General features: G+C 46.6%; 3 protein-coding genes across 3 annotated transcripts in view; 1 reads left to right on the top strand and 2 right to left on the bottom strand.

The window, feature by feature from the left end:
• Positions 1–3,277: 3,277 nt before the first annotated feature.
• On the top strand, positions 3,278–5,192 carry mc2r (melanocortin 2 receptor). The gene is made up of 2 exons (XM_068760402.1): positions 3,278–3,633; positions 4,640–5,192. Exons 1-2 carry the CDS (start codon positions 3,281–3,283, stop codon positions 5,190–5,192), a joined length of 906 nt encoding a protein of 301 aa, XP_068616503.1. The 5' UTR covers positions 3,278–3,280.
• A 2,098-nt stretch (positions 5,193–7,290) lies between these two features.
• mc5ra (melanocortin 5a receptor) lies at positions 7,291–12,598 on the bottom strand. The gene is made up of 4 exons (XM_068760589.1): positions 12,434–12,598; positions 12,124–12,230; positions 10,792–10,980; positions 7,291–7,840 (listed from the first exon to the last, which is right to left on the bottom strand). Exons 1-4 carry the CDS (start codon positions 12,596–12,598, stop codon positions 7,291–7,293), a joined length of 1,011 nt encoding a protein of 336 aa, XP_068616690.1.
• Positions 12,599–21,872: 9,274 nt separating this feature from the next.
• Positions 21,873–22,561, bottom strand: part of LOC137910673 (structural maintenance of chromosomes protein 5-like) — a 9,455-nt gene continuing 8,766 nt past the window's right edge. The window contains exons 23-24 of the mRNA XM_068755057.1: positions 22,455–22,550; positions 21,873–22,229 (exon numbers count right to left, since the gene is read on the bottom strand). Coding sequence (XP_068611158.1) covers positions 22,095–22,229; positions 22,455–22,550 — 231 coding nt within the window. The 3' untranslated portion in view covers positions 21,873–22,094. The remainder of the gene's footprint in view (positions 22,230–22,454; positions 22,551–22,561) is intronic.

Raw genomic sequence — 22,561 nt, 5'->3', positions numbered from 1 at the left:
AACACACTTAGACAGACCGGGTTGTAAATGATGGTGTCCTCTTATTTACTTATTTAAATATTTATCAGAATCAGAATCAGAAGTTGTCTGTGAACCCTCATTGTCAATGAGGGTTCACAGACTAGGAAGTCTCCTCGGTGAAGTCGTGCGATTTATTTCTCTCTCCTGCCTTGGAAAAAAACGAAGATGCCGTGAACAGAAGTAAATTCGAGTTATATATCTGGTCCGAAACAGCGGCCTGGCCCTGCAGGAGGAGATCGGATCCTCCGTCCACGGAATGTTTATTTCATACAGATGATGGTTGCTGACAAATGTCCCAATCCATGCAAAAGCGTCGGCGCTTATGGCAGTGTGGTCTTAGTGTGTATATTATAGTGTAGTACCGGTATATTATAAGTAGACCACTGCTGCCCCTTGATCTTAGCATCGCCGGTGATAAAGTAACATGAGAAGAAGAACATACGGAGTCTGTCGGTTCACTCAATGCCCTTGTGCTGATACCATAAAAGGACATCCTGCCATAATGACAAAAATAAATAAACAGAGGAAATCACAGGCCTTGGCGAGGAAACGGTTCGAGGCTATCACAACAGTGTCCCAAGCTGCTAAACTCAATCCGTTCCCTTCGGTGCTTCCGTCTCTGCCATTTGTTGAAACGTTGAGCAGAAATAGACAAATTACCATCTGAGGCTTTTTTTGCACACCTGCCAGCCGACGGAATGAAACAGGTAAGGCTTTCACATTATTCTGTATTCAATCCAAGATTCAATATTTACAGTACAACGTGTCCTCAAAGAAATATCAGGGACTCTTTCCTTCTACAGCATTGTCTATTAGCATGTCCAGCTAATCACGGTTACTCAGCAGGAGAATGTCCTCCTCAGAAACACTCTGCACGGCTCAGGAGTCATCTACGTATTAGAGGGTCTCCATGAGGGATTCCAGCGCCTCTGTATGCGTGGATGAATACCAGCTTGTGTAGACAGTCAGTACAGCCCATTTCACTACCAGAGGAAGGCTCTTTAATGATCAGCAAATACAGGATGAATAGGGTAGAATCAAATAGAAAGAAAAATAGGAAATACACAATAATTGACTGGCAAAGCTGTGACGAATGTTACAAAATTACAATGACAAAGTAAATCATTACTTCAAGTGTTGATCTTAAAATACAGCGAGTAAAATACGCAGCACTTTGTAGGTGCTGGTGGATAATTATTCATTATTGTGAATGTATATTGAAACTTACCTGTCCGGTTCACCTGTGGTTGTGGCTTGTTTAAACAAAATCTTTTGAAGTATGCAGTAATCTAAGGGAAACCGCTACATGTCGTTGCTTAGCATACTAAAGTTTGCCTTTATCTTCCATGTTATGCAGCGTGGAGGGATGGATGTGATCATGAGTGACATCTAATAGCACAACGCATGTCAAGCAAGCCACTAAATCACAAGCACTGACAGAAAGATGTCCGTGATCGATCGGTCTGTTGTACCAGCCCCCGTTTATTTCATCCAACACTAAAGTCAAACGTGCTTTTTTCAAACACAGTAATAAGTAGTAATTCTGTGATCAACGGGACCCAGGGGATTCTCACCCCCGGGAAATATTAGGAGGGATTTTCAATCCCAGATCCTAAAGGCACATGTTTATTTATACACAGTGGAAGCTCGGTTCTCGAACAGATTTCAGTCCATAAAACCGATTTGTTCAGAAATAATGTAATCTATATGAGTCCGTCCCTAAGCACCAGGAAAATGCCCATTTACCGTACATGCCTAAAGTCATATTAAAATATAACTACATGTATCTCAACAACTAATAACACATAAAAGGGTAAATAGTACACGGGAGTCGTTTCACTCAATGGAGCTCAAAATGTGTTCCTCAATATTCCTGATTATTGTGAAATGTGAATAAACTCTGACTCGCTTTGACTCTTCATGTTGGTGTTTAAAGATACCAAGAACAATCTAGAAGCTTCTGGTGCTGATCCAGTTAGGATGGACCCAATCGGGTTCAGCCTCTCCCTTAATAACACTGTATCTTCATGTTAGTTATTTCTCTAATGACAACGTTTAGTAATTAATCAATAATTGCTGTCATGGAGGGTGGAGATTTGAAGTTTTAATTTCTTGAAAAATAATGTGATTAAACCAAGATCGGTTCAGACCACATTATGGAGTGTAGGCAGGTAGTTGCCCAGTCTTGGGCACTGCCGAGGTGCTCTTGAGCAAGGCACGAAACCTCCCAAACTGCTCCCAGGGCACCGCCATGTACAGGCTGCCTTTCATTTCATCAATCAACTTTCTCTCTCCGTGGTACATGTATAGGTCCTTCGTGTGTCCACGAGCTTCCATTAGACCTCACTATATGAGTCACCCTGGATTGTGGTGACCTCCAACATTGTTAGCTGCCTCTCTATCAAACATTACTTTCTCCCATTGAGAGTAAGTTTGCTTTAAACATAAAGCAAAAACTAGAAACACGTGCCCAGCGCTGGACTATCATGACTTTTCTTTCCGCAGGTGACACACAAGGTGTTCGTACCAGGAGCGAGCCGGCGGGATCGGACCGGCACGGTTTAATAGACCAGCTCTCACCGCGTTGAGCCCTGGACAAGCACCGGGAAGAAATCACCATGTGCACTGCCCTCGTTTAAATCCAGCGAGAGGCAGAAGAGTCCACGTGACTGAGCTGCACCCCCCCCCCCCCCCCCCCAACCCTAACCCCCCCCCCCCCCCCATATGGGCATATGTGAAAAGGACGTTTTGTGGCAAGCAACAAATTGTGTGCAGTGAAGGGGTCAACATCCCTATATTTGACCTCATGGCATTACTGAATGGAGAGGACATGAAATGTGACCTAAGAAGGTCAGTCAGAACCTCTGGTACCGGATCTGCGTTCTATTACGCGGTGTGAGTAGTCAGAACCTCTGGTACCGGATCTGCGTTCTATTACGCGGTGTGAGTAGTCAGAACCTCTGGTACCGGATCTGCGTTCTGTTACGCTGTGTGAGTAGTCAGAACCTCTGGTACCGGATCTGCGTTCTGTTACGCTGTGTGAGTAGTCAGAACCTCTGGTACCGGATCTGCGTTCTATTACGCTGTGTGAGTAGTCAGAACCTCTGGTACCGGATCTGCGTTCTATTACGCTGTGTGAGTAGTCAGAACCTCTGGTACCGGATCTGCGTTCTATTACGCGGTGTGAGTAGTCAGAACCTCTGGTACTGGATCTGCGTTCTATTACATACATTAAGAAGTGGCTCTTAACATCCCAACCATGAATGCCCCCCCGCTGAACCGGTCCGACTGCCCAGAGGTGAAGGTGCCCATCCAGCTCTTCTTCACCCTCGGTGCAGTGAGCTTGGCGGAGAACCTGCTGGTTGTGGTGGCGGTCGTATGGAACAGGAAGCTCCACTCGCCCATGTTCTGCTTCGTCTGCAGCCTGGCGGCTTTCAACACCATTGCCAGCGTCACCAAAACCTGGGAGAACCTGATGATCGTGATTGCCGATGGAGGACATCTGGAGACGAGGGGCTCCTCGGTGAAGAAGCTCGATGACGTGATGGACTCGCTGCTGGCCATGGCGTTTGTGGGCTCCATTTTCAGTTTTGTGGCTATTGCCGTGGACCGGTACGTATGGAATTATATCTGCACACGAAATCAAAGGTCACCTCCGCAGAGGTCGGGTACATCATCGCTGGCGTCCGTCCGTCCGTCCGTCCGTCCGGGAGCAACATAACTCAAAACATTCTTGACGCGTCGATGGAAGTTTCAGGAAATGTTGTGAATGAACATTTCGGTGACGATCCAGAAGGAATCCTGGATTATGGATCACTTTGAACTTTTCGTTAAGGTTGGAGCTTCAAAATGTGTTCCTCAATATCTCGGTTAAATAGTGACTGATTTTTAACAAATCTGACAGCAATGTGGGGGGGGGTCTCTATCTTCCCACCGAATTTTATCTGGATCAGATCCAGAATGAAGTCAGTAAATACATTGAATTGTATCGTGTGTAGTATTGAGACTCTCAATACTACACACGATACATTAAAACCTCATTTATGGATTCAAAAAGTGTACATTTTTATTTTATTTTTTATTACCATATCACTTTCTTAATTTATTTCCGTTAAATTTATTTTGGTTTTACTAAGTTCTATTCGGTTGAATTCTTATTCTATATCTGTTATTTTTGGTATGTATTTGTACGGTGTCCTTGAGTGCCGAGAATCCTCTGACTCACTTTGACTTTTCATGGTTGGTGTTTAAAGATACCAGAACAATCTAGAACCTCCTGGTGCTGATCCAGATCACAATCAGGAGGGGAATGAGCTGCTCGGTGGAGGTCTGCGCTCTCTGTGCTTTTCTAGTTAACCCTTAATATGCCACTCATTGAACAGTGATGTGCAGGCCGGGGAGGCACAATAAATGCAACATGGGCAGTGTGGTGGCGCAGTGGGTAGCATTGTTGCCTCACAGCAAGACGGTCACAGTTTCAAATCCAATGTGGGGTCTTTCTTTCTATTTACTGTATTTGTGTCCAGTGATTTGTAGGAAAACGTGATTTTCTGCAGTTTTAGATCATTTACGAGTTACGAGTTAAATCGCTGATGAATTGACTTGTTTTTGCTTCCAGCTACATCACCATCTTCCATGCGCTGCAGTACCACAGCATCATGACAATGCAGCGCACGGGCGCCATCCTGGGTGCGATTTGGACAGTGTGTGGCGTGCTCGCTGTGCTCATGGTCAGGTTCTTCGACACCTACGTAATCAAGATCTCCTTTGTTGTCTTCTTCATTGTTTCTTTGCTGGTTATCTGCCTCCTGTACGGATATATGTTCATGCTGGCCCGTATCCATGCCAGAACGATCTCTGCCCTGCCAACCAGTGGCGGTGGGAGGAGTCGGCACCAACGGCGGCAAGGCAACGGCATGAGAGGGGTTCTAACACTCACCATCCTGGTTGGGTCGTTCCTGGTCTGTTGGTCTCCGTTCTTTGTCCACCTGGTTGTCATCATGGTGTGCCCCACGAGCCCCTACTGTGAGTGTTACCGGTCGCTGTTCCAGCTCCACGTGGTGCTACTGATGAGCCACGCCCTCATCGACCCGGCAATCTACGCCTTTCGCATTCCAGAACTTCAACACACTTTCAGGAAGCTGCTGCTTTGTTCAGTGTGGAGGCAATGATGCTACAGAATTTGTATTTACACACTAATGAAGTCGTGTTTTCACATTAGATGTTTTATGATAACACAAAATTGACCAGATGGAGTTCACTGTTACTGTAGGATGGGCCATGAGTCAAACAAGATTTTTAGATTTTAATATTTCACCCATTTTAGCAAAAGCTACTGGAGGTCTGTCATAAATTGTTGGACAATTTCTCACTATTGCTAGAAAACATTTAAAATAAACCTTTGTAATGGATAATTTAAATAGATCTATATATGTGTATAAAATGTTCCACAATGTCTTTCATGTTTTATGATATAGTATGTTATCTGGCAAAAAAAAATCAATAAATCATTCAATCAAAAAATCATTCAATCAATAAATCATGCATTGTGTTCTGATAAAAGTGGCTTTGAGAAAATTGACCCTCCTTTCAGCATTTTTAACAATCGAAAACTCAAAAGACACTCTTGAGCTATTCATTCATTGAATAAAAAAAGATAAAATCATATAAACCTTGCGGCGCATTAACGTTAAACCTTCATATCGTCCTGCGGGCTGCGAGTTTGAGTCCCCTGACTTAGATGAAGCCTCCTCTCACCCCCAAGAATCTTTCTTCCTGAAGCTGTTTATCCATCTCAATGACATCGAGATGTTTTCCGTAGCCTGCTGTCATCAGAGAGCATGCTATTGTAGACATCCCACCAGCAGATGGTGCCATTCTACAGCAATGAACATAAGATTCTGCTCAATGTGTCGTTTTCTTGCTTTTATTAAGACACAGAAATCATTTTCAGTTTTCAACAAACACGGACATGAAGCAGTACAACCGAAGCTCTCCTTTGAGTTCTTGCATGGCGTTCAGTAGCATGAAAGATGTCGCTACAGCTTAGCGCAGATATAGGACTAATGTCATGAGCGTGTGAATCCAGCGGTGAATGAATGAAGAGGACTTAAGAATCAGCAATAACAAGGATTCACAGGATTGTACTATTGGAAAATGCAAAATGGAACTATCACTGTTTGTTCTTCATTAATTACCCTGATAGAGAAAAGAAAAACGTCATTGGATTTTACAGAAAGACTACATGTGTGTGTTTTATCTTATCGTTGCAAAGCACACAAATCAAACACTAATGGAAGCTACAGCAATGCATTCACATCGTAAAACAGGAAATATCGTTTCTCTGTATGCATGAGAATTCCAGGAATCCGGCACAAATCCGGCACACATTGTTGTCAGACATGAGTCCTGGGATGAATACCGCAACCGTAGCATTCATGTTCTGTAACTAATACTATCTCTAGCAGATGAGGCTAATGTAATGCTATATTTGCAGGATTATATATATATATATATATAGCCTTCCAGGCATTAAAACGCACAAGTTTTCATTTGGAAAATAAATATTGCAGTTTATTTTGGGAGAAGTTTAAAGAAAAAAAATTGTCCTCTAACCTCTTTCTTTTGAGACGTTAAAACAAAAGGAAAGTTTTAACATTTAAAAGGTAGGGAAAACATTTGATGTCAAAAACAAGAACCTGAAGGTGCTTTTCTTAATTACTCTATTTATATTACCTGCTGTACTTGTTTTCATTTGAACAATTATAAATACTGCACTTCATTTTAGGTGAAGGATAAAAAAAAAAAAGATTGAGACTTGTTGCAGCAACCACGGGAAGAATCTTCCGAGCCCTGGAACATTCTGACCGGCTGTCAGTCACAGCCTCCGTCATAGTATATTATTAGAGTTTAGCCTGCAGAACCTGAGAAACTGGCCAAATTTACCACAAGGATCTACAGAAATAAGACACGGTTGATTTGCTGTGACGACCCTCACGGGACAAGCCTAAAGCATAGTAGTAGTAGTAGTAACAGCAGTACTATGAGAAGGGCCTGAGCCGTTCTTCTTGTAACGTCACGAAATGGCGTCGTAGTTTTGAAGCCGCTGGCGTGCTCACCATTAAATTTTTTCAAGAACACTTACAGAAATGTTGGTTTATGCTAGATTATTAAAATGTTAAACATCTGTAATTATAGAGTCGGCCGTGAAATGAGCAGAACAAGCACAGAATGAAGAGAAGTTGATTCCTACGCTCTGCCACTCAATGCTTAACAGTCAGAGCACAGATGTTTCAGGCTGGAACAACAGATGATTTCCTTAAACGTCTTCCTCATCTCTTGACTCCTGAAGGCATAGATGAGTGGATCAATCACGGAGTTGCACATAATGAGGATGAGGTACACGTTGAAGTGGGCCATGAAGCACATGCAGGAGAGGTTCCGTGGGCAGGAGATCATCAGGACCAAGTGGAGGAAGAAGGGCGCCCAGCAGACGACGAAGACCCCCAGCAGGATGGTCAGAGTGACGGCCCCCTTCATGCTGGCCCCCTGGTGGACAGAGTTTTGGCCGGGCAGCGCGGCGATGCGCTTGACATGCGAACGTGCCAGCATGAACATGTGGCTGTAGAGGGAGGCCATGATGAACAGCATGGCGAAAAACATGGAGACCAGGCAGATGACGACGGCGGTGGTGTCGGAGTAAATGATGAAGACGATCCCGCAGCCGGTGCAGAAGGTCCAGATTGCCCCGATCACGCAGCCAGCCCTCCTCACGGTCATGATGCTGTGATATCTCAGTGCATAGAAGATGGTCACGTACCTGGAGGCAGCGACAGATGATGGTTACCCAGGCAACCCAAGCATCCATTCGTTTCCAGTGACCTTCACTAGTCACTGACAAATGTACACAGAGTATGTGGCCAGCTATAGTAAAGTTATCCCAATACATAAGTACCACAGCGGGCTGGGAAAGAACAAGCTCAAAATAAATACAAAAACAGGTCAGGAATTCTGGGATGGAAATGTCCCTTAATGCAGTGCAATAGTATAATACCCCGTCTGGTGCTTAGGTACAATAAAACAACACGAAAACAGAGCATGTAGAGATATTGACCAGTACTTTGCATATAGTAATAGTATACATTAGTTATTGCACATGGTGAGTAGTTCTATAGTTTAGTCCTGGTTGTTGTTCAGATGCCTCTCGGTATAAAACTGTCTCTGAGTCGGTTGGTCCTGCTCGTGTTCAACCTGTAGCGCCACCCAGAGGGCAACAGGTTGAACAAGGTGTGTCCAGGGGGGGGGGGATGCAGTACCACACAGTGATGCAGTACCACACCGTGATGCAGTACCACACCGTGATGCAGTACCACACCGGGATGTAGTACCACACCGTGATGCAGTACCACACCGTGATGCAGTACCCAGGATGCAGTACAACACTCTGATGTAGTACCACACCATGATGCAGTACTACACCATGATGCAGTACTACACCATGATGCAGTACCACCCCGTGATGCAGTACTACACCGTGATGCAGTACTACACCATGATGCAGTACTACACCATGATGCAGTACTACACCGTGATGTAGTACCACACCATGATGCAGTACTACACCGTGATGCAGTACTACACCATGATGCAGTACTACACCATGATGCAGTACTACACCATGATGCAGTACTACACCGTGATGTAGTACCACACCATGATGCAGTACTACACCGTGATGCAGTACCACACCATGATGCAGTACTACACCGTGATGCAGTACTACACCGTACTTCTTCTGCCAGCGAGGCGTCACCTGTTTGCTGTTCTTGTCGGGGGTTGTGTGTTGAATTCCCTGCCACATCCTCCTTGGGTTATTCCCAGTGAGGTGCTCCTCTATCCTCCGTTTGTAGCCCCCCTTGGCCCCCTTGGCCCCCTTGGCCCCCTTGGCCCCCTTGGCCCCCTTGACCCCCTTGGCCCCCTTGACCCCCTTGATGCCTCTCCTCAGGTCTGCTCTGGCCTCGCTGTAGAGGGTCTTGTTGCCAGACCTGTAGGCGGCGTTCCGGAGTCTGAGGAGTGCCTACCTTCACTGGTCATCCAGGGTTTCTGGTTGGGGAGAACCCGGGGGGGGGGGGGGGGGGGGTGCTTGATGTTGCAATAAACACGGTCCAGTTGTAAATCCAGTTCGGCCATTTTGTGCGTGATGGATCTGGCGTTCGGGGGCGCTGGTCTGAGTGGTTGTTTTGCAGCCTAACCGCTCGGCCCCACCGGCATCCTCGCTTCTGCTTCCTGTTCCTCCGCCGTCTCCGTTTCCTGCTGGGCAGGCTCACCATCCGCAGAGATCCCGGTCGCCTCGCTGTGTCCTGTGGGATTCCGTGTGAGCGCTGATACGCCGAGTTTACGGGAATGTTGAGCCTCAGGCCGATCCTGGCGACTGTATGAGAGAGTCGCCTCGCAGAAATCAGTCAAAAGTAATAAAAAGTAAAGAAAAACTAAGCACCAGACTGGAGCCGCAGCACTCGCAGGCCGCCATCTCGAACTTCAGCTGGGGCAAGAGGTGGGATACCCCTGGACAAGTCGCCAGCACATCGGGGCCCTGTTTAATTACCCTCGCCGAAGGGGAGGCGAGGGTATTGCAATTGGGTGCGTTTGTTTGTTTGTTGTTTGTTTGTCTGTCCGAGCGCATAACGCAAAAACTAGTAACCCAATCGACTTGAAATTTTTACACAAGCAAGGTTCTGTCCGTGGCTCGGTCCTCCCCGAGAATGGCGTTGATCCGGATCTGGATCCAGATTCTAGAATTATTTTTACATCTGGAATCGTGCCTGTGCTGTAAACTGCCACTTTAAGAGGGAGGGACACGAATGGCATGATGGGAAAAAGAGTCCAGAAGGAGTCTTGTCGTACGTTCCGGAGCAGCAAGCTAGAGCAGGTTTGGCCCCTCTGATCCGGAAGCCCTGTTTACTGTCTCACAAGATCCAATAGTCTTTTGGAGGCGGAGTCTGCAGTCTCTGATTGTCTTTCTAGTTGTATGATTGCGTTTAAGTTAAAACGACACTAGAAGACCTCGTCCTGACTCACAGTAGTTCAGTGTTGGGCAGCGGTGAGCCTCGTGTTCACACGCTAGTCGGTTCAATCACTGTCGCAGACGCTCGCTGGTCGTGCCACAACGTTCTTATTTGTGTAGTGATTCAATAACTGGGGATCAATCACTGCATGAAAAACAAACGGACTTTGACGTTGCCCCTTTTCCCTTTCATCCTACCTGCAGAGGTCGCCACACACTCTACACACGCCCCTCTGTAAACAGTGGCCGTTGCAAGTCTCACCTCAGCCATAGTCTGACCAGCTCCACTGAAAAACTACACAAATATTTTAACAAAACCGAAGCTGAGCTGCTTTCCCCTTTTCCATGAATGGAGCTATTATTATTATTTGGTTTATATATGATGAGAAGGACGCTTCTTGGAGGGATACTTTTTGCCAGCTGTACCGGTAATTCGATTTTTCTTGAGCTTATTCCAGTGTTAAGTAACTGGATTTGTACTTTGAAAGTACTTCATCACTATTCACAAACAGAGTACACATTTCAATGACACAGTCCCTTAAGCTGTTACTAACGAGCGCGACTCTGGTTCCTGTAATTATGCATACTTAATTGATTGTGAACGCAGTTCTATTTAAAAGCTTTGAAGAGCTTCTCTGAAAGTATTTTTCCAAAACAAGTATGAGAGTTTATCTTGGGTCTAGCACGGAACCCCCCCCCGTCTTTACCTGTCCACGGCGATGGACAGCAGGCTGCACATGGAGGCAACGACGGCGATGCAGATCATGGAGTCGAACACGTTGTCCATCTGTCTGATGAAGTGGTCCTCCACGACCAGCTGTCTGTGGTTGAGGAGGTAAATGATGATGGTCTCCCAGGCGTTGGACACGCTCACCAGCAAGTCGGCGACTGCCAAACTGTAACCAACAAACGAGACTCGTGACTCGTGATTCATGTTTCTATTCTCTGTAGGAGCTTATTGTCTTCCTTGGCAACCCAGGAGAAGTGAAGCAGAAGTATTGAGTTGACACTGAAGAGCCGATGTCAAGACGGAGAACTTAATTCATAAAAATGTAACATTGAAATAATCAGTTATTCAGAAACTAAAAAACCCAGAGAAATCCTCAAAAAAATTACGTTTTATTAAATTCTCATAGTTCAGGGAGTTTTATTTCCATTATTCTTAAAATGACAACCTTGAATAAAAGTCTATCGTGTTTCCTCCTATTGAGACAGCAAATCAACCTTCTCCACTTCACCCTGTCCTTTGCATCGTCCTCCCCAACAACAGCCACTCTCATGTCCTCCCTCACTACGTCCATGTCTCTTCTCCTGGGTCGTCCTCTAGTCCTGTCCTTTGCATCGTCCTCCCCAACACCAGCCACTCCCATGTCCTCCCTCACTACGTCCATGTCTCTTCTCCTGGGTCGTCCTCTAGTCCTGTCCTTTGCATCGTCCTCCCCAACACCAGCCACTCTCATGTCCTCCCTCACTACGTCCATGTCTCTTCTCCTGGGTCGTCCTCTAGTCCTGTTCCCTGAGTTCCATCCTCAGCGTCCTTCTACCGATCTCGTCCCTGTCTGTCCTTCGTCTGTCCAGCACTCCACAAATTCATGCATCTTTTTGCTTTTGGAATGTAAGCCGGAGAGAACCCACGCGGACGCGGTGATGACATGCAAACGCCGCACAGAAAGGAATTAACCCATCATGCCAACTCATCCGATTACATTTGCACTCAGGTAAAACGGCGTATTCTGAGGAGTCTGTACTGATTTTGGGAAAAAAAGGCAACTAGTCTGCTTCTCCTGTTGCGTTAAATCAGGAAAATGACCTGAATCACAGAGAGCTGTTCTCATCAGACAACTTCAAACTACTGCGACATGATGGAAGCACATCTGCAGGAGCATCCTGTTTAGCATGACTGATTCATATTCAGAGTATTAAAACTTAAGCAATCTAAATACTGGATAACTTACACAAAGATAAAGCATAGCACATAGTCTGGGTTAACATAGGGAAGGGGGCTGTTCCACTATTTATGTGCTGTGTGAACTGTTTACCTGCAAATGAAGAAGTACATGGGCGAGTGGAGGTTCTTGTTCTTTACTATGGCTGTGATGACCAGGATGTTCTCCAGCATGGAGATGATACCGAGGATCAGAAAGACCTGGGCAGAAAGAACATGCGTAAACACCGTGCACGAGTGAAGGTGAGCAGAAGCGTCAGCTGATGTGGACTCGGATCAATCTGTAACAGAGGAGAAGAGGAAGAGACAATACTCCGAGGATATCAATGTCCAAATGTGTCCACTGCGCCGTAGGAGAATAGAATGGTAATATTGAACAGTATTTATCAATAGAATGGCCTTACCTCAATAGCGATGTGGACCTGCTCACACACTGCAGGCTGAGCGGTGCCGGTGCTGAGTGGCAGCAGTGGGGGGGTCCGGGTGTCGTTTTGGTGATAGGCGAGATAATCCCAGCTGGAGTTGGCCAGCACCCCCTCCATTGGGCGGGAGAGACCAGACACATTCATTGCTCTGAACTGGATCACTGCTGCTCTGCTGTGGATTCCATTTCACACGCAGGGAAAGCAGACGCTAAGATGAGACCCTTTTAACACCTCTTCATTTGCCCACCATCGATAGACAAACACCACGAAAGAACGATTACTTTATCCTGCTGTGACATCCCTCCGGGGCCTCTTCAGAACAATGAGCGTTAATTATTGTACTTCAATCCAAACTAATGATATTTTAGCGAGGTGCAGTCTCTGCTCGTCACCTGGCAAACCGGACGATGATGCTGCTCGGAAGATTTAACTAGTGTGTAACTAGTGTGTAACTAGTGTGTAACTAGTGTGTAACTAGTCAAACTAGCGAGTTTTCATAATTCTGAGTTGATACTTTTCACTAAAATCATTCCTTGGTTGGACAAAGGCCACGCCCACTCTTATATTTAAATGTGAAAGTCTTCTGCAGACTCGTCCCCGCAAACGGCTCCAGGTGCGCCGACCACGGCAGCGCCTTCACCCTACTCCCTCTCCGTGTGCTAGGGCCCTTTGATACACGTACACAGCTTCTTCCCCCGAGCTGTGAAAGCAGTCGTTCCCTCGTAGCGATCTGGGACGCTTTATGGGACCCTGTTGCTGCTGCTGCTATTTTGCACTACTGCCTGTGATTCTCACTCTCTCTGTGTGTATATATATTGTTTCTTAAGAGAGAGAATTTAGTTTATGTTATGATGTGTGCCTTAAGCCGTGGGCCTTCTCACGATTTTATTATGCTCGCATAATGACAATAAAGTATCTTGAATCTTGAATCTTGAATCTTGAATCTTGTATTAGTGTGTGGTTGTTTCAAGGGGCCCGTTGTTCTAGGGCAGACATGGGCAAACCCAGGCCCGGGGGCCATATGCGGCCCGTTGGTCTTTTTAATCCGGCCCGCCAAACTTGTCCAAATTATATCATTAAATATAATTGTATTGTAATTAAACCTCATTCATTTGACCTTTTCCCTGTAATGCTACCTGTAAAAGGCCAAATCCTTTAATGCAATAGCTTTCATGTGTCATTTATATTAGCTCACACAAATACTCCATCCATCTGTTCTTGGTTCGGCCCCTCTGTCAAGTTTTAGAACCTATTGTGGCCCGCGAGTCAAAAAGTTAGCCCACCCCTGATCTACGGTGAAAATTTGATTTCATTGTGTGTGTCAGCAGATGATGATTAATAAAAGCATTTCATTTCATTTAAAAAGACATGCAAAATCGAATTTCAAATTAAAAAATGGCATTTTAAATAGAAATTGTATGGTTTGTTTTTTTTGCAGCCTTCTGAGGTAAATATGAAAATAAACTTCACAGGCTAATACATTTGAAATTAAAATAAAAATGAATGAAGCAACCATTCAAGCCTTGGAGTAGCAAGAAAAGGTGCATAAAGAAAGCACTGCAACACACTGATCTAATCTGATGTACCCAAGCCAGACACCTGCATCCTGGGCGGAGTTTCACATTGGTGCCAGGGGGGGGGGGAAACATTTTATTTAACTGACTTGAGTTCAGTAACGTCACGGCACGCATCGTAATGTCACATGACTGCTCAAATATGAATTTATCACGGAAACAAACAAAACTGAATTTAAATTTGTTGTTTGCTGTAATTCCATGTGTTATATTATACCAAATATGTGTTAATATATTCAGTGGCGTTGCTAGGGTCTCTTGGGACTCCAAGCAAGAAATCCCTGGGGCCCCCACCCCACCCGTGCACGGCGCAAAAACAACTTTTTTGCACATTAAAATGCACAATAAATAGGTAAACAATGTATAAGGCCACATCAAAAGAAAAATAAAGTTGCCACAATATATATAAAACAACGGTGTAAATAAATAACTGTATAGAAGCCAAATGCGTGATGGAATGCGTTTCCTGTGTTGTGCACTGTGTGGCGCTGTGGCCAGAAAGCTGTATATAAGGCAGGGCCAATCAGGCGGTACACAGGTGTTGACCCGGAAGGGCATACAGGTTTTGACCGCTTTGGCAGGATTGTTTTACCCAGATGCGCGTGTTTTATTGAGTGTAATTTTGTTGTATTTTGTAATAAATGAGGACCGTTTTTACTTTCTTAAACCGCTTCTGGACTCTCCCTTTTTGGACACGGAGAGGCGAAAGACGACGTAGCCGCTGGAGCGCGTCTAACCAAGCACTGCCGGCAACGCTACAATAGCCCAGCATTTGGCTGGCTATTATAAACGTCAAATAAAATAAATGGCATTATGGGATTTGTAGTATTAGCAGTGAATGTGCTGTTCTGTACCGGCGGGCCAGCTCTAATATTCATTTTATATTGCCTCGCGGGCCAAATATAATTGCACTGCGGCCCAGAGTTTGACATCCCTGCATTAAAGTAAGGTCAGCCACTTCACAGAATGATGGTGCGTCATACATCACAAGATCCCCAGACCCCTTATCAGCTGCTCTACGTGATACTCCCAGAGGAAAGAACACACAAACATGTCAGTGTTCAGAGACCCCAGTTGATCAGACGTGACGAATCTTCCATGCAGGAACTTAACTGGTTCATATTTTCAACTTAAGACTTGGCTTACACACTCCTCAGGTTATTAAAGACGCATTAAAAAAATTAATCTGCACCCAGCATGACCTCTTTTATTTTGATCTTATTATCGATTTAGAAAAATATCCAGACTAGGTGCGTTGACATGGACAAAATGTCTTTATTCCGATCAGAGTTCAGAGTAAAATTGTGATCCGATGCGCCGTGTTCATGGACCCTAAAAATCAGATCCGATTAGGATTTGCGTGTTCATGCATCACACTTTTGATGGGGAGAACCCACGCAGACACGGGGAGAACCCGGAGAGAACCCACGCAGAACTGGGAGAACCTGGAGAGAACCCATGCAGACACGGGGAGAACCCAGAGAGAACCCACGCAGACACGGGGAGAACCTGGAGAGAACCCACGCAGACACAGGGAGAACCCGGAGAGAACCCACGCAGAACTGGGAGAACCCGGAGAGAAACCACGCAGAACTGGGAGAACCTGGAGAGAACCCATGCAGACACGGGGAGAACCCAGAAAGAACCCACGCAGACATGGGGAGAACCTGGGAAGAACCCACGCAGACACGGGGAGAACCCGGATAGAACCCACGCAGACACGGGGAGAACCCAGAGAGAACCCACGCAGACACGGGGAGAACTTGGAGAGAACCCACGCAGACAAGGGGAGAACCCGGAGAGAACCCACGCAGATACGGGGAGAACCCAGATAGAACCCACGCAGATACGGGGAGAACCCGGAAAGAACCCACGCAGACACAGGGAGAACCCGGAGAGAACCCACGCAGATACGGGGAGAACCCGGAGAGAAACCACGCAGACACGGGGAGAACCCGGATAGAACCCACACAGACACGGGGAGAACCTGGAGAGAACCCACGCAGACACGGGGAGAACCTGGAGAGAACCCACGCAGACACGGGGAGAACCTGGAGAGAACCCAGGCAGACAGGGGGAGAACCCAGAGAGAACCCAGGCAGACATGGGGAGAATCCGGAGAGAACCCATGCAGACACGGGGAGAACCCACGCAGACACGGGGAGAACCTGGAGAGAACCCAGGCAGACAGGGGGAGAACCCAGAGAGAACCCAGGCAGACATGGGGAGAACCCGGATAGAACCCACACAGACACAGGGAGAACCCGGAGAGAACCCACGCAGAACTGGGAGAACCCGGAGAGAACCCAGGCAGACATGGGGAGAACCCGGAGAGAACCCACACAGACACGGGGAGAACCTGGAGAGAACCCACGCAGACACGGGGAGAACCTGGAGAGAACCCAGGCAGACAGGGGAGAACCCGGAGAGAACCCACACAGACACGGGGAGAACCTGGAGAGAACCCAGGCAGACAGGGGGAGAACCCAGAGAGAACCCACGCAGACACGGGGAGAACCTGGAGAGAACCCACGCAGACACGGGGAGAACCTGGAGAGAACCCAGGCAGACAGGGGGAGAACCCGGAGAGAACCCACGCAGACACGGGGAGAACCTGGAGAGAACCCACGCAGACACGGGGAGAACCTGGAGAGAACCCAGGCAGACACGGGGAGAACCCGGAGAGAACCCACGCAGACACGGGGAGAACCTGGAGAGAACCCACGCAGACAGGGGGAGAACCCGGAGAGAAACCACGCAGACACGGGGAGAACCGCTCGGTTCCGCTCGGTGCTGAACGACGCTCGGTTCCGCTCGGTTCTGAACGACGCTCGGTTCCGCTCGGTGCTGAACGACAGGCAGCATCCGCCCCTCCGCGTTTCTCCACTCCCGCTTGGGATGAATGACTCTCTTCTGATGAATCCACGTCTTACTTTAGAGCAGGTATGGATGGTAGACTGACCTGGGAGAGCACAGAATGGTACTCGCACGCTCTTTCTTTCAATAAGACAGAGACTTACACGGCAAACGGCATGGGAGACACATTCAATGCGTGTTACTGCGGTGGCGTTCCCCCCTCAGAAGTACACGTTGAAAGTTTAAAGGGACTGAAACATCTGGCAGCCCTGAATGCTCACGCTGCACAGGTTGAAGGGTGAGCTGCTGAAACCTTTTTATACTTCATGCATGTACAGTGTTCTGTAAGCTGTGGAGCGATGATCCAGGTGGTTTAATCACAGATTAATATATATCTGGGAATGATTTATAGGTTTACACCACACTGTTGGTATTTAACAAAAGTACACAATAGCATGAATGTATGATAAAATCCTGAAAGCATTATGCAGCTGCAACATGTTCAGTTGTATACTGATGTACTTATACCTCTAAAATGTGCTTGCTAGTGTAATCGCTCAATTACTAATCTGATTGCATATAGTGATATCTCGGTGGTATAATGAATCCTGAAGAACAAAGCTGTCCAATAGAGCAACTATTTTACAATTGCCTTTTAGGATAAAAATGTAAAGGTATATTTTGATGTAAAGGTGTGATGAGTGGGAAGGAGAGATGAAGAATGACTCACCCCGAGAGAATCCTGTCCACAGAAGGCTCAGCCGGACGGGACCGTTAGCGGGTTGACGCGCTGTGGGACTCGCATCATCAGAGAGGGAGGGAGAGAGAGAGTCAGAGGAACGTCCCCTTCAGAGGACGGATGCAACATAAATCTTCTGGCTTTTCAAAGTGGGTTGAAGAAGGCAGCAACCAAAAGACCCGGGGCCTCAGGTACACAAGGTGCGTACTCACAAAAACCGTTCACGTCAAAGTTCAGACGTATCAAGAGTGAAATGAGCTCCGGCTCCACGTGCCCGACTCCCCCCCTGCCCGACTCCCCCCCTGCCCGACTCCCTCCCTGCCCGACTCCCTCTGCAGGTGGATCACCGACTTCCTGACGGACCGGAGGCAGCGCGTGCGGCTGGGGTCTACGGCTGGGGTGAACCTTCTGGTGCTGATCCAGATCACCGTGTGGATCCAGTTAGGAGGGGAGCGAGCTGCTTGGGGGAGGTCTGTGCTCTCTGAGCCCTCAGGCAGGTGGAAGCCATCTTTATAAATCGTATCAGCTCCGGCTGCTGCTGTTAAGCATTGATCCCTTGCATGTCGACTGAGAAGTTAATTTCTGGGTATTGGTTTAACACTGCACCAACCGGACAAGACACTACGCAACTGTAAAAAAACACATGAGAGCTATTTCAGCCTTCAGAAGTGATGGATGCCCGACTCTCCGGTTCTATTTCTGATAATCCAGTTTTAATCAGAAGCTGTTCCGAGAAATCAAGTTCTAAACCAGGGGTGGGCAAACTTTTTGACTCGCGGGCCACAATAGGTTCTAGAATTTGACAGATGGGCCGGACCAAGAACAGATGGATGGAGTATTTGTGTGAGCTAATATAAATGACACATGAAAGCTATTGCATTAAAGGATTTGGCCTTTTACAGGTAGCATTACAGGGAAAAGGTCAAATGAATGAGATTTAATTATAATACAATTATATTTAATGATATAATTTGGACAAGTTCGGCGGGCCGGATTAAAAAGACCAACGGGCCGCATGTGGCCCCCGGGCCTGGGTTTGCCCATGCCTGTTCTAAACGGATACATTCAGCTGACAGGTCACAAGCAGCTTGCTTGTTTTATAACATGCACAACATTTTTATCCTAAAAAACTACCGGTACTGTATTTCTGATCAATGTCCTATTAGGTTTGTAGATACTTTCATGCTATGTGAGTATGTGTACTGTATATGGTTATATGTCCACATTTAAAGGTCACACAGCATCCCTCATTTCTGTCTCAGACAGATGCTGCAGGACAGCGTCCCTCATTCCTGTCTCCAACAGATGCTGCAGGACAGCATCCCTCATTTCTGTCTCAAACAGATGCTGCAGGACAGCGTCCCTCATTCCTGTCTCCAACAGATGCTGCAGGACAGCGTCCCTCATTTCTGTCTCAGACAGATGCTGCAGGACAGCATCCCTCATTTCTGTCTCAAACAGATGCTGCAGGACAGCGTCCCTCATTTCTGTCTCCAACAGATGCTGCAGGACAGCGTCCCTCATTTCTGTCTCAAACAGATGCTGCAGGACAGCGTCCCTCATTTCTGTCTCAGACAGATGCTGCAGGACAGCGTCCCTCATTTCTGTCTCAGACAGATGCTGCAGGACAGCGTCCCTCATTTCTGTCTCAAACAGATGCTGCAGGACAGCGTCCCTCATTTCTGTCTCAAACAGCTCTGTCAGAAATGCTCTAAACCCGGAAAAGGAAAAGTACACTTCCTAGCGAGCACGCGCGCAGCAGCGTTACCATGGTAACCGTGAGGGACAAGAAAAGATTTTTGTCAGTTTTCGCTGGGACATTACCACAGGAGAGCAGTGAGCAATCAATCTCCTTGATTGATTGCTCACATTGAGCCGATGAAGCCAATATTATCAGGACGGAATAAAAACGCTTTGAATCATCCATCTTCAAACCGCCTTTCCAGGGTTGAGTCGCTGAACCGAAGAGGAGTCGGGATTCTCCACGCTCTGACGGAGCGTCCCACACTGTCTCTGGAGTCCCACACTGTCTCTGGAGTCCCACATTGTCTCTGGAGTCCCACACTGTCTCTGGAGTCCCACACTGTCTCTGGAGTCTCACACTGTCTCTGGAGTCCCACACTGTCTCTGGAGTCCCACATTGTCTCTGGAGTCCCACACTGTCTCTGGAGTCCCACATTGTCTCTGGAGTCTCACACTGTCTCTGGAGTCCCACATTGTCTCTGGAGTCTCACACTGTCTCTGGAGTCCCACATTGTCTCTGGAGTCTCACACTGTCTCTGGAGTCCCACATTGTCTCTGGAGTCCCACACTGTCGCTGGAGTCTCACACTGTCTCTGGAGTCCCACATTGTCTCTGGAGTCCCACACTGTCTCTGGAGTCCCACACTGTCGCTGGAGTCTCACACTGTCTCTGGAGTCCCACACTGTCTCTGGAGTCCCACACTGTCTCTGGAGTCTCACACTGTCCCCCTACGGAGGAAGCTCATTTCAGACGCTTGTACCAGCGACCTTGTTCTTTGGTCTCCTCCCAAAGGTCGTGACCTCAGGTGAGGGTAGGAACGGAGACCGGCCGGTAAATGGAGAGCTTCGCCTTTCGGCTCAGCTTCCTCGTTACCATGACGGTGAAGAGAGCGCAGACAGAGGGACACGTCGACTGGATGAAGAACCCAAAATCACCAGAATAGTGTAGAAACATGGGAAAGTGAGTTATTCATCATTTAATTTAATTTAAAGGCTTTGTGTAAATATATATATTTATATATGTATGTACAGTATATATATGTATGTAGGTATATGTTTATGTATTTGGCATTGTTTTATCATTTTATTCTTTGTTGTTTTCATGGTCGAAGTAAAGAAATAAATACATTAATTATTGTAATTAATGTATTTATTTTCTGGCAATTCACTCGAAACAATTCGTTTCGACATTTAATAGAAATTAACATTTGATCATAAGGTTTATGAATTGGAGAGCTCGGAGGCCCTGCGGTCCCAAAATGCTGGCCTGCTCGTGGTTCCAAACATTTCCAAAACCAGACAGGGGGGCGGAGCTTTCAGTTGTCAATCACCTTTATTGTGGAATCAGCTCCCTGATTGGTTCGTGAGACAGACACCATCTCTATGTTCAAGAGTAGACTAAAGACTTTCCTCTTTAACAAAGCTTATAGGTAATCAATACAGTAATCAATATGCTGTCGGCCGCAGGCCCGCAATACTTTGTATCAGTATTTGTATTTGTATTTGTATTTGTGTGAATCACAAATGCCTATATTTTCATGATGTCATCAAACATGGTCTTAAAATATTAATTACTTTGTCATTCTTTGATAATCGCATTTATGATAAATTACAGGCGGACACATCCGGCAACAATCGTCTTCATTGGAAAGCTTGACCGGAAAACTGTGGTTGCTTAGTAACGGACGTCAACAGGAAAACCGGACACGCGTGTAGCACGTCTCAGCGGGATCCTTTCTCCTCTCCTCGGCCTGAAAACGACTTCACCTTCCTGGCTTCTTACCGTTTATGCTTCTGGTTCTCATGTTGCCGTTGGTTACCATGACTCCGGGCCTCTTCTTCCACTCTCTTCACCTGTTTGAATTGGACATGCATTTTCTGCATGCACCGCGCATCAGCGTGAGCACCACCGATCTCAGGTCCATGTCCGACCGTTGTTCATCGACTCGAGTCCACAGTCAGCGTGTTTGGGTTCGCTTCGCTTTGGAAAGCAAACGAGAAACCAGCGCACATCGCCCGGACGGAGGAACCCCGGTGTCAGCTCCATGACTCAGCGACTTCGGCCAGCACCCGGCAGACTGTTTGCCATATTGGACATCGGGTCACCTCCAGGGAAGCTCGACTTTGTGATTGACGTCCCTTATAAACGCATACAAGTATTTCAAGGCCTCCGTTTTGCTCATGTCACAACTTCAGGCTCCGAACGACAGCCTGGACTTCCAACTCAAGTCCGTCTACGATCATCACAAGGACTTGTTCTGCACCAAGAACCTCCGACCTGACCCCCCCCCCCCCCCCCCGTTCCTCAAGCATTCCCAGACAAGGGCCTGAACGTGCTTATATTTAATATCATGCTTCCAGTATTGAGATCTGTGATTGGTACGAGCGCTCTAGATAAAAAATACACATTTGAGTACATTTTACCAAATGCTTTACAAGTACATTGAAAAAATTAACAATACAAGGTGACTGCTAGGAAACAGTACAACATGCTACAAGTACCATTCAAGCATTTTATTTAAATGTGGTGCAACCATTTAGAACTCAACAGAGAATATCTCACTCAAACTTATGAAAAAAAGAATATGCATGAAAAGGAAGGATGAAACATTAACGTTTAAAAACGATACGCGACCTTTGAACTGTGAATATTCTGAAATTGTAATAGGTATCTCGCTGACAGTAAATGACGACATGAATCCAAGCAGTGTGCCTTCGCCTTGTGGATTTCATGTCCCGGCCTTTCTTTGGATGGCCCGTGCGATGAAAGCCTTCTCGTCCCATTTCTTGGGGGGGGGCATGTGGGGGCCGTTATGGACGAAAAGGATGGTCATCTCCTCAGCGTAATTAAGATTCGGCAGCAGCTGAAGGGTAAAAGATCACACTATACAGCTTAAAATCAAACATTTAAACCTCCAGTGACCTTTAAATGACCTTTTTTTTGAAACACAGAAATGTTGTGATTTTATTGGTATGATGACAGACAGACAATAAACCGCTGATCAATACGAGTGGTATCTTTCAGGTACCGGTAAATGTAAATGCAGTACCCGAACAGTCCAGATATAAACGCGGTGCTGCTCGCTTACTTTGGGCGTGATGAAGAAGTACTGGGACGTCGTCTCTTTGCAGGCCGTTTGGACCACGATGTCAAAGACTCGTCTCTCATTGGCAGGATCCATCCCCTTCACGGAGG

The sequence above is a fragment of the Brachionichthys hirsutus genome, chromosome 3 (genome assembly GCF_040956055.1).
Source record: "Brachionichthys hirsutus isolate HB-005 chromosome 3, CSIRO-AGI_Bhir_v1, whole genome shotgun sequence".
NCBI classification, from domain to species: domain Eukaryota; kingdom Metazoa; phylum Chordata; class Actinopteri; order Lophiiformes; family Brachionichthyidae; genus Brachionichthys; species Brachionichthys hirsutus.
Note: the sequence above shows the minus strand (reverse complement) of the source record. Positions and strands in the feature narration are given on the sequence as shown.